Raw genomic sequence first — 12,823 nt, forward strand, 5'->3', positions numbered from 1 at the left:
ATGATGTTTACTTTGAATTTATATTAGTTCACACAAACACTCCATCCATGCTTTTGTTCTGGCCCTCCGGTCCAGTTTAAGAACCCATTGTGGCCCTCGAGTCAAAAAGTTTGCCCACCCCTGGTCCAGTCCCATCACAGCATGGCTCTGGTTCCCCAGGCCTGCAGGCCAGGGGGGCAGGGACTAAGAGGCCAGTCTGATCGCAGCATGGCTCCAGTTCCCCAGAGCCTGCGGGTGTGGGGAGGGAACCAGAGGCCAGTCTGATGGCAGCATAGCTCCGTTCCCACAGCTCCCTCCCACCACCATGACATGGGTGGCCGGCTGGGGCCCACAGCTCCCTCCTGCTGCCATGCTGCACGCAGCGGGACCCAGGACTGACTCCCGCCACAGGTGGCCAAAACCCAGGACTGACTCCCACCATGGGCAGCCGGGACCCAGGACTGACACCTGCCATGCCGGCCTGGACCCTAGTCTGGTGTTTGGTCGTCCATCTGGATGTTTAGGTCATGACGGACCCTGGCTCTTTATATATTAGGATAATGAGTATACACTTAAAGTTAACATGTTGAGTGAGAACTTTCCTGTAGTTCTGTAATTGATATCTGATACCCCAAATAAAAGACAAAAAGGTGCTAAGTAGCTGACATGCTGAAGTGTCCAAAATTTGGTGCCAGGGTTCTTTCCATAGGTCTTTATAGGGAGACAGGATTGGACCTACTATAAATATTCACCACTCTCCCCCCTCCATCTTTCCATCCAGTCAATAAGAGATCAGTGGGTTTAGAGAAAGACTTGATTAGAGAAGTCTCTGGTCCCAGTGTTTAATTTGGCACATATATATGAGTTTTCCATTGGCAAAAATTTGTGCAGACAGCAAATAAACTTGAGCTGTGCTGCCAATACCCCACATGAAAACTGCCCATTGGAAGTAAGACAGTTCTATGAATGGAGTGTTGTATCTGAAGCAGAGTTAAGAATTAATCAAAAAAGTGACAAAAGATGTGTGGAGAATAAACTATCATAATTTAAGGTACAGATATAAGGTAGATATTGACCTATTGGAGAAATTAATTATCTAGTGACTTGAATATAAAGTGCAAGACAGCAGAAGTGGTAAAAAATCACAGAGTGCCTTCTAAGCCACACAGAGACTTTAAACTTTCTTCAAAGCATGACCAGAAGCCACTCATAGATTTCTAAGAGGAGACTTCTAGGTTCCAAACACTGCTTTAAGTCATCCAGCTCATTGCTGGGTGGAGAATGCAGTTACAATGGAAAAATGAGGAGATTAATTAAGAAGGTAGTGCTGTAATTCAAGAAAGTTTGGATAAATCCACTGGAAGATTTCTATATTTCTAGGTAGATTTACTGCAGGAAACCCAGGACTAGATTCAACTATTCTGAGTCTATTTGCCTTAATGGTGGATTTCACATGTATGAGTATATAAATATATTGAATTAAAAGAATAATCATGGATGCTGGCTTTTTCTCTTTAAAAATGGAATACCACCCAGCCGATGTGGCTTAATGGTTGAGTGTTGACCCATGAACCAGGAGGTAAAGGGTCCATTTCCAGTCAGGACAAATGCCTGCGTTGTTGGCTCAATGTCCAGTAGTGGGTTTTTTAGGAGGCAGCTGATTAATAATTAGTTTTCATCATTGATGTTTCTATCCCTCCCTCTCCCTTCCTCTCTGAAATCAATAAAATAAATAAAATTATTTAAAAAAAAACAATGGAATACCAATGCCAATTTGAATATCATCAAAACAGTATTTCAAATAATAGTTATTAAGTATTGTATAAGTATGCATTCTGTTAATACCAACTATAAGAAGGCGAACTCCCTCCTATTCTCCAAATAAAATACATAAAATAATCATTCTTAGCTCTTAGGTGTGTAATGAGAATTAAATGGATGATACACACACACACACACACACACACACACGGGTTTAGCACAAACCTTACCATACAATCAGTGGTCAATATGCATCATTAGAGTAAATAAGAGAATAGAAAGTAAGTTTTCAGACCATTCCACTTCTAGTTTACTTTCTATAATTTAGTACACCCCGTTTAGGATTCCTATATGGCCAATGCCTCTGAAAGTGGCTGCCTTCTCTGCTTGACCAAACTCTGAGCCTGCACTGTAGGCTATCACTCCACCGTGGGTACGTTCTGTACTTGAGTATCTCCTCACCAGGTAGGCAGAACATGCCCCCTTGACCTGCCCAGACTGCCTGTGTCAAAAGAAATTTTGTTCCCAAAGCTCTTTTTAAAATTTACCTTTATTGTTGAAAGTATTAAACATGTCCAAATTTTTCACCTCTTGACCTCTTCCACCCACTTCCACCCCCTCTCCAAGCCTTCCCCACACTATTGTCTGTCCATGGGCTATGCATATATAAGTTCATTGGTTAATTGCTTCCCACCCACCACTTCCCTGTGAAATACATCCATCTGTTCCATGCTTCTATGTCTATGGATCTATTTTGTTCATCAGTTTATTTTGATCATTAGATTCCACATATAAATGAGACCATATGATACTTGTCTTTCTCTGACTGGCTTAGTTCACTTAGCATAGTACTCTCCAGGTCCCTTCATGCTGTTTCAAAGGGTAAGAGATCTTTTTTACAGCTGCATAGTATTCCAGTTTGCAAATGTACCACATTTTTTAATCCATCCATCTATTGATGGGCACTTGAGATATTTCATGATCTTAGCTATTGTAAACAATGCTACTATGAACATAGAGGTACATATATACTTTCTGATTGGTGTTTCTGGTTTCTTAGGATATATTCCTAGAAGTGGAATCACTGAGTCAAATGAAAGTTCCATTTTTAGTTTTCTGAGGAAACTCCACACTGTTTTCCAATATGGTTATATCAGTCTGCATTCCTACCAGCAATGTACTGGCATACATTTTTCTCCAAATCCTAGCCAGCACTTGTTGTTTGTTGGTTTATTGATGCTAGCCATTCTAGCAGGTGTGAGGTGGTAACTCATTGTAATTTTAATTTGCTGTGCTAAAGCTTTTTCTTTGGATGTAGTCCCATTTGTTTATTTTTACTTTTGTTTCCCTTGCCCTAGGCCAGCGGTTCCAAACCTGTGGGTCGCGACTCCTTTGGGGATCGAACCACCCTTTCACAGGGGTCGCCTAAGACCATCGGAAAACACATATATAATTACATATTGTTTTTGTGATTAATCACTATGCTTTAATTATGTTCAATTTGTAACAATGAAATTGGGGGTCACCACAACATGAGGAACTGTATTAAAGGGTCGCGGCATTAGGAAGGTTGAGAACCACTGCCCTAGGCAATGTATCAGTGATTATTCTGCTAAGTGAGATGTCTGATATTTTGCTGCCTATGTTTTCTTCTGGGAGTTTTATGGTTTCGTGACTTACATTTAAGTCTTTTATCTATTTTGAGTTTATTCTTGTGTACAGTGTAAATTAGTCTAGTTTCATTCTTTGAATGTACCTGTCCAATTTTCCCAACACCATTTATTGAAGACTAGAGGCCCGGTGCACAAAAATTTGTGCACTGGGGGGGGGGGTCCCTCAGCCCGGCCTGTGCCCTCTCGCAGTCTGGGACCCCCGGGGGATGACCACTTGCTGGCGGAGGCCTGCTCCCTGGGGGATTGGGCCTAAGCTGGCAATCAGACATCCCTCTGGCAGCCCGGCAGCCTTCCGGGGATGTCCACTTGCCAGCGGGGAGCAGACCTAAGCTGCAGTCGGACATCCTTAGCGCTGCTGAGGAGGCAGGAGAGGCTCCCACCACCACCGCTGTACTGGCAGCCATCAGCCTGACTTGTGGCTGAACAGAGCTCCCCCCTGTGAGAGCACACTGACCACCAGAGGGCAGCTCCTGCATTGAGCGTCTGCCCCCTGGTGGTCAGTGTGTGTCATAGTGACCAGTCATTCCCAGTCGTTCTGCTGTTAGGGTCAGTTTTCATATTACCCTTTTACTATATAGGATAGAGGCCTGGTGCATGGGTGGTGGCCGCTGGTTTGTCTTGAAGGGTGTCCTAGATCAATGTGGGGGTCCCCATTGGGGTGCCTGGCCAGCCTGGGTGAGGGGCTGATGGCTGTTTGCAGCTGGTCACACCCCCTTCAGGGTGGGGGTCCCCACTGGGGTGCCTGGCCAGCCTGGGTGAGGGGCTGAGAGCCGTTTTCGGGCTGGCGAGCGACTGAAGCTCCCAGCCTCTCCTTTTTTTCTTTTTCTTTTTATTCTGGGATTTATTTACTTTCTATAGCTGTCACTGGAGCTGAGAGCCAGCTCCAGCTCTGAGGCCCGGCTCCAGCTCTGAGGCCTCAGCTGGCTGAAAGCAGGTATCTGGGGTTTGTTTAGCTTCTATAATTGAAACATTGTTGCTTCAGGAGCTCAGAGCCGGGCTGCGGCAGGCGGAGAACCTTGGCTTCCTCCATCACTGGAGCAAGCAAGCCTCATGTTTGCTTCAGCTGCGTGGCTGCCGGCTGCCATCTTGGTTGGCAGTTAATTTGCATATCACCCTGATTAGCCAATGGGAAGTGTAGTGGAGGTATGGTTAATTACCCTATTTGTCTATTATTAGATAGGATACTGTCTTGACTCCATTGTATGCTCTTGCCTCCTTTGTCAATTATTAATTGAGCATAATGGCTTGGGTTGATTTCTGGGTTTTCTGTTCTGTTCTATTGATCAATATGCCTGTTCTTGTGCCAGTACCAGGCTGTTTTGATCATAGTGGCTTTGTAGTATAGCTTGATTCCTCCAACGTTATTCTTTCTAAAGATTGCCGTGGCTATTCGAGGTATTTTTTTGGTTCCATATAAATTTTTGGAGTATTTGTCTTGATCTGTGAAATATGCCATTGGTATTTTGATAGGATTTTTAATCAGTCAAAGAATAGTTTCCTCTTTTACTTTTTGTGTTTGTATTGGAATAACACACTATTCAATTTTTATATAAAGGAATAAATACCTAATGATGGAGGAAAATAATTATTTTTCAATTTCTAGCAGGCTACACTAACATTTAAATTTTCTCCATCTAATTTAGCCAAAGGTTTCATTTGTGGGTTTTCAAGGTTTTGCTTATATTTCTACCTCATTTCCATGACATGACATATATTACAGATGAACATCAAGGTCAAGCCAATGTTTTTGCAGGGTCTACGGAATCTATTTTCAGTAGTAGACATTTTAGGCATTTACTATGTACCAGAAATAGTGTTGGGAAGTTTTGTACTATTTTTTTTTTCATTTTCTTCACACAATAAATATTTGAGATAGATAAACATATTTCATTTTTAAAGGTAAAAAAAAACAACTAAGGTTTTCAAAATGATTAATTTGGGATCTGGGTTTAGAATGCAAGTCTGCCAGATTCAAGAGCTTAGGTCCTAAAGACAGGGCTCACAGTTAGGATTGTAGTACAGCCATATTCACTGAGAAGAATTATCATGTACAGTGACATTTCCCTTTAAAAATGGAACACCAATACATTTGGAATGATAAAGTTTCTCATTGTTGCATAAGTCTTCATTTTGGCAATACAAATTATTAAAAATATATTTAACCATTAAGTGAGTGCTTATACTCTGTAAAATACTATATGAGGAAAATATGGGAATACAGATATAAACTTTTTATGTTTCTGTCCTCAAGTAACTATGATACAGTAATGGATACAGGCATTTATACAATTAATTATGCCAGGACAAAAAATATATAAATTCATTTTTAACCAAGATATTAGAAAACTACAGAATGATTCATGAGTGATTCCAACTGGATGAAAGGTTTTCTGTCATTCATAGGTTTCAAACTCAAATGTTAACAAGTGCCAGTCAGCCAACCTGAAGTGCTAAGGATGGTAGATGTGAACTGTGCAAAATGGAAAATAGGAAGCCTTCTAAAGATGGCAGCACCTATTCTGGTGCAAGCTTTTGTGGGGAAGGCTGGCCAGGTTCCAAAGCATCTGATGTTAGAGGATTTCCCCCACACCCTGTATTATGCATATGCTTCCAATTTTTCAATGGTAGGATAGAATTCAAGTTATTTTTTTGAAAATGTAAGAATGATCAAATAACATTTGAAGGTAATATGCAGCCCCCCAAAAATCAATATAGAAGCACTTGAACTTGAAGGCTGACTAATTTCATCCAGCAGAGAGAGAGATTTTGTTTTAGAGCCACAGCCTTAGCTTTTGCAGAATAACATTGAACACACAACCACTTCCAAACCTTGTTGTTGGAGTGACTCACAATTTAAATCTTAAAACTTTGGAGAAGCTCAAGTTCAAGGTATTGGGAAGTCGGGTCCCATACTAGTTAATATTTTTCAGTGAAAGACTTTGTGGAAGTGTCAGAAACTGATAACTTCCCCAGAGTGAAGGATTTATTTCCACAATCAATTTTTATATATTATTAAATATTAAAAGTTTTGATAATAAAAATGGTAGTGGAATTTGAGAATGAAATATGCTGCTTCATCATCAAATTTTAAATCAGTTTATAACTAAAAGCAAGAACAGCAAGAAAGTAGTTGTGAAATTCTGAAATTACAAAATGATTTTATTTGCTTATACACCTGATGAAATGTTTAAATTTGAATATGTTTAACAATCTGATATTCATTTAAAATATTTACTTCAATAAAGTATATATCCACTTAAATGTAAAACAGGTTGGAATTTCAGGCTTCAAAGTCTTCAGAAATACCTAAATTATACAGTGTACAGAATCTCTCTATATAAAAGCCCAGCGACCGAACGGCAGAATAACCAGAACGACATGCCAACCAGTCTCTATGACATGCACTGACCATCAGGGGGCAGATACTCAACACAGGAGCTGCCCCCTGGTGGTCAGTGCACTCCCACAGTGGGAGCGCCGCTCGGCTGATGGGATGAGCAGCTGCTCCCACAGTGGGCTGATTCCCACAGGCCACGCCCCCACCAGTGCACGAATCTGTGCACCAGGCCTCTAATACATTATAAATGTCTTGTTACTGTTGTAAAGAAGACAAATTTTAGCTTTTTTAAAATATGAAAACAAAATAAATATTTTTATATTTCAAATACTGTTAGCTACCATTGAAAACTTTGAGGATATTTTGACTAAGTTCCTACTTAAACTTCCTCCTTGTGATGATAAGTTGGTTTTTGGTACTAACATGATTTGGTTTATTATTTAATGTTACAGTACTATAACTAGTTGAAAATTTCCTATAATGAAAAACTAAAGTTGGCTGATGACCTCAAGTTCTATGAAGTGTGGCTTTTAGAATATAAATTATTAAAAAACATATAATTAGATTCACTTTTAACTCTCCATGATTAAAAATGGTGTTATTTAGTGATTTATTTATTTTTATTTTTTAGATTTCAGGAGAGAGATGGTAGTTCTGAATTATAAAGCATGACATAAAGCTAATTTAGCACACCAAAATAATAAATAATAAGTGGACTGTTCGATTTTCAGTATAGTTCCTAAAGTTTAATTTTACTCTTGTTGTATTACAACTTGAAACTCTAATTCTCCACTTCTAAGAGGTGGTAGCATAAATTAAACTCTGACCACTCAGATTGCTTTTTATGGAGTTAAATCCTGCTGCATTGTGAAAATGACATATTCATGAAAATTTTCTTTTGTTATCCAAGAAAAAGAAATTGCTACCATAACTTATACTCCATTTCTGAAGCTGTGAAATCAAATCAGATAAACAGCAAATTGAAACTTCAGAAAAATGTACCTCATAGTTCCATCTTATAATTTTGGAATTTTTTGCATCTATTCAGCAGTTGTACTTTATGTCCTTTGGAAAAATATATTTTCATCCATTGTTTGTATATTCACACTTATCATTGCTTCTGAAAAGAGGTAATACTTTTATTGGTTCTAAAACAGAGTGAACAACTGAAAGCATTTTTTAGTAGTGGAATATCCCAAAATTCTCATTCATAGTTGAAGAAAATGGGGAAAGATGTGTGGTAAGCAGCGAGACATGAAGGACGAGCGGTAGGCATGCCTGTCACCGGGCTGACAGCTTGGCGAAGGTTGTACATCATCTATCCTTCATTGGCTCATGAAACCCATTTCAGCTGAAATGCAAACATGCAGGATGACACATATATTTTTCATCTTCAGTCCTGATAGTTCTGGGCTTCCTGTGCATCATTAAATTGTTTCATTTTCCTATGTTCACCACAGATGTGCTGCCACCGGTTCCAGGCCAAGGGGATAAAACAGCAACGATGCTCTCAGATGGAGCCATTTATAGCAGCATTGACTTCACAACCAAAACCACTTACAACAGCTCTAGCCAAATAACACAGGCTACCCCATATGCCACGACACAGATCCTGCATTCCAACAGCATTCATGAATTGGCTGTTGATCTGCCTGATCCACAATGGAAAAGCTCAATTCAGCAAAAAACAGATCTGATGGGATTTGGTTATTCTCTACCTGATCAGAATAAAGGTAACAATGGTGAGTCAGGTTCTTATTTCTTGAGGATTTCTTTTTACATCATTTGTGCATGAGATAGAAATTAGTATTTGTTGTTCAGTTCAGTGATTCATTACCAGGTTCACTAAACTAAAAGCATATATCAGCATGTATTCAGTACCGTGCACAATTCCTACCACCACCACTACTACCAACCCACCACCACTGTCACCACCGCCACCATTGCTGCTACCAAACACCGACACCGATCGTTTTCATCCTTTTAGCTCTTTACCAATAGTGATCAGTAATCCATCTCAACTTCCATTAGGCAGGATAGGCCAAACATTCCTCCACTGTCCTCCAACATCTGCTTCTGAGTTGCTAACTGCATGTTCTGCATGGGCTTGTGCTGTGAACTAATCACATGATGCCACTGTGACCTCTGCCCTTTAACCCTTAGCCTTACTTTACATCCCTGACTACCGATTGGCTGAGGGATTGTCTAATAGAATGCCACACAACCAGTCACAGGATTTCAGCACCACCAGCTCTCACAACAGCTCAGAGCGGAGTGGCAGTCTCTCAGGTTGGTCTCATCGCAGTAAGGAGAAATATTTGTTTGTCACCAGCATATGACCTGTGTTCCTAACAACCATGAGGAAAACTGAATCACAGTCATGATCAGGCATTTATCTTTCATGACAATAGCAGTTTATCCTAATGAAACCATGCTTTCCTGTAGGGGTAAAAATCACTGTCACCCCTTATGTACTAAGTGTACGAGGATATATTTACTGAAAAGTAGTGCCATTTTACTGAATATTGTTCATTAAAGAGTGAATGTATTTGATCTGCTCAGAACCCTACTTAAGCCTCAAGAGAACTTTACAGTAAAATGATCATAGGGGAAAGTCAACTACATAGTGTGGGCACTAAAAAATGAGTTCAACTGAAATGCAAATAATTTTGGAGATTTTCATATTAGGATTTCAGTGATATTTTTGGACAATCTTTACAAAATGTTATGTAATACATTTTTTGTCTATTAAATGACATTATTTAAAGTAAGGTGCTAACACCATACTAAATAAGAATGATAATATGGGACATTCCCTTCACATTTAATTTCCCCCCAAATATAGTCTCTCATATTGATAATTTTTTCTATACTGTAAATTTTAATATATATTTGAGATGTATTAGCCAAACTACAACTATAATGTAGGTATTGTATAGGGGAAAATATATTTTACTGGACAGGAATATATACCTGTCATAAGTAATATCAGTGATATCCTCCAGGCCAAAGGATCCTCACATCTAAAATTCAGAGGTTGTAGTAGGCACACTCTAACTTCCAACCATAACATGTACGTTGTATGACTGATGACTTTATTTGCACATTTCTAATTAATTCCATGACCTTACTTGCTTAATTTTTCATATTCATGATATCCCATATTTTACAAAGGTGTTTTTTTTTAAACTACAGGCTTTTTAGTAAAGGAATATAGTGTATTATATGTTACACAACTACCAGGCATCAAGACCATAAAGAGTTAATTCTTTACATCATTAGGGTAACATTTACTAAATGACTTTTCCTCAGGAGAGAGAACCCTTTCAATTTGAAAATGTTAATGCTCTTTTTTCCCCTCTACAATGGGCCATTTGCTCTTCTTACCTCTTGGTAGAATTAAATACATTATAGAATCCAGAAAATTTTAAACATCTGTTATGAAGTGAAACTGGCTTAATATAATAGCAGACTTTTTTGAATATCTTTATATGTCATTTATACTGTCACTTATTTATAATGAGTTTCACAATAGCCCTGAATAATTAAAAAGTAATTTATCTTAGGCTTATTTTATTGAAGATATGTAGTCTCAAGCAATATAGATATAAAAGCTATCTATATGCTGTAACCCATGGAATACATAAGACCTTCTGTGAATTCTTCATAAAAATATTCTGTATATGTTGATTGCCACTGAGTTTTAGAAGTTATCTTTTGAGTAATTGTAAGCTGAACATAATTCACAATAGTGCTTATTTCTTTTTGAATACATTAATTTCCTGAGTGACATTTACATATGTCTATGCACAGTAGTAACTACTTCATCTACATTTGAATGTAAAGTCACTTAAATCAGTGATAGAAAGCATTCTTTAGGAGGTGGAAGTGAATTTAATATTCCCTTTTAGTTAAGTTCAATTGAGTTTAATATAGACTTTGTTTTATTCTTATAATAATGAGTATGTTTCCTAAGGCTCAAGTTTAGGATCAAACTGCCCTATGGATATCTAATCATATCATATTATAAGATTTTCTTAATTTGTGCATAGTGATGAAACCAATTTAAAGTAATTTCAGTAATAAAGAAAATTGGACATTTCAGAATTATTTGAGTGAATTTCTCATCCTCTTTGGAACTTTTATAATTTATTCAAACATAAGTTATGAACACTTCTATAAACAATCCAACCATTAAAAAAATATAAAAGAAAACTCAGATCTTTCAAAATAGCATCTGTATCATAATTTTATATATGTAGGGTATCCCAAAAATGTATACACACACTTTTAATAATTATAAAGTCAGTGTTTATTAAAATACATTTTATTTTTAATATTTAAATATCAGTTGTTAAAGTGTGTATACATTTTTGAGGCTTTGCCCTGAATACATGTGTATATGTAGTTCAATATCAGCATCAATAACTAAATTTTTTATACAGCAGTATTTTAAAAATAGACTATAAGTTTAATTTGAAAATTAGCTATATTTGTAGTTTTCTCTGAATAGAAGGCATTTGTTTAGCATACATAAATGTAAATCCAAATATTTACATTTTGCATTGAAGAGAGATTGGTCAAATATATTTGCAAAATATGTTTTCCTAAAATGTAACGCAGGCAGTTCTTCACTTTGAAATGCTTGAGGACCTTTCTTTGCAATTAACAGCAACAAACTATGGCTCACTTAGTTCACGTTTTAGATCTCAGAAAGAGAATTTGATTTCCTTAGTTTATGCCATATGCCCACCACAAAGAACACACCTGTCCCGGCTCATTGCTATAAGAGACAAAGCATGTTGATTGATAGTGCTATGAAGACTGTCCACAATAAGAGTACAGAAATTTCCCCAAAGAGGGGAATGTGATATTGGGTGGAAAGTCCTTACAACTTCCCTTAATGAATCTGTTTCCTCAATTCATTTTTAAGTCTGTTGTTTGGATAATGGCTTTCTTGACCTTGGGTAAGGACTTCAACAGATTTGGGTTAAGAAATACTAAGTTCCACAAAAGCTGCTGCATTTTTTTTTAATTTTTCTTTTACTGTGTGAATATGGGCCATACAACACTCGGAAAGCAACTATACCAGTGGTTCTCAACCTTGGCTCCATATTCGAATCACCTGGGAATCTTTTTAAAATCCGATTTCTGGGCCTCATCCTCAGGAAATTCTGTTTCTTTGTTATGGGGTGGGGCCACAACATTAGTAACAAAGAAACAGAATTTCCGGAGGATGAGGCCCAGAAATCAGGATTTTAAAAAGATTCCCAGGTGATTCTAATGTGCAGCCAAGGTTGAGAACCACTGATCTATACCTTCTCATTTATGAAATGGAGCTGTAAGAACATGCCTATTTGTGTCACTCAGTTCTGGTGGTGAGCATGTTGCATTTCTAAAAGTGCTATGAAAAGTGAAAAAGCATTGTACACACATAAATATAAAGAATAAAGGAGGCACGACTAGGGGAAAAGCTGTGGGCCTTGTGTCCCAGCCCATTCCTTTTTTAAGTGAGATATTGTTCTGATACTACAGAAAAATGTACAGTCCCTGTTTGGGTGGGTTATCAGGAAACAGAGGGTTAAGGCTCACGATCTTAAATAAAAATAGCAGAGATGTGAATTCAAGTAGGTTTATTATTCTTATCTGAAAATTAGGCTATTCCGGGGATACTCTTTGGCTTAGAGGAGTTGGGTGTGGCAAAAGCAATCAGAAAATAGTAGGAATGATTGACATTTACTGGGCATTCTTCACATTCTGAGTCCTCTACTTGCATTATCTCTTGAAACCTTCAAAATGCCTAAAGAAGTAGCAACTGTATATGTTTTACATGTATGGAAATCAAGGTGGTATTTATTGAGAAACTTACTGAGTAATTGAGAAACTAGTCTTCAAACCCAGAGATCAAGCTCTTATCCTTGAACCTGAAGATCGCTGCTCTCTTTGCTCCAAATATATCTCATTCTGCCAAAGATAAAAGTGAAAGGGAAGGTGAAAGCGCTTTATTTGCAGGAATGCTTTTTTACATATGTGTGTTTTATACACACTACCTAGAAAACATAGTAGTTTCAGC

General features: G+C 38.0%; 1 protein-coding gene across 4 annotated transcripts in view; it reads left to right on the forward strand.

The window, feature by feature from the left end:
- The window catches only part of ROBO2 (roundabout guidance receptor 2), a 659,470-nt gene that overhangs the window by 598,963 nt on the left and 47,684 nt on the right, over positions 1–12,823 (forward strand). For all 4 annotated transcript variants that reach the window (XM_006093706.3, XM_023758054.1, XM_006093705.3 and 1 more), the window contains one exon: positions 8,211–8,492. In XM_006093706.3, the coding sequence (XP_006093768.1) occupies positions 8,211–8,492 (282 nt within the window). The remainder of the gene's footprint in view (positions 1–8,210; positions 8,493–12,823) is intronic.

This window comes from Myotis lucifugus, unplaced genomic scaffold (genome assembly GCF_000147115.1).
Source record: "Myotis lucifugus unplaced genomic scaffold, Myoluc2.0 scaffold_120, whole genome shotgun sequence".
Lineage (NCBI taxonomy): Eukaryota > Metazoa > Chordata > Mammalia > Chiroptera > Vespertilionidae > Myotis > Myotis lucifugus.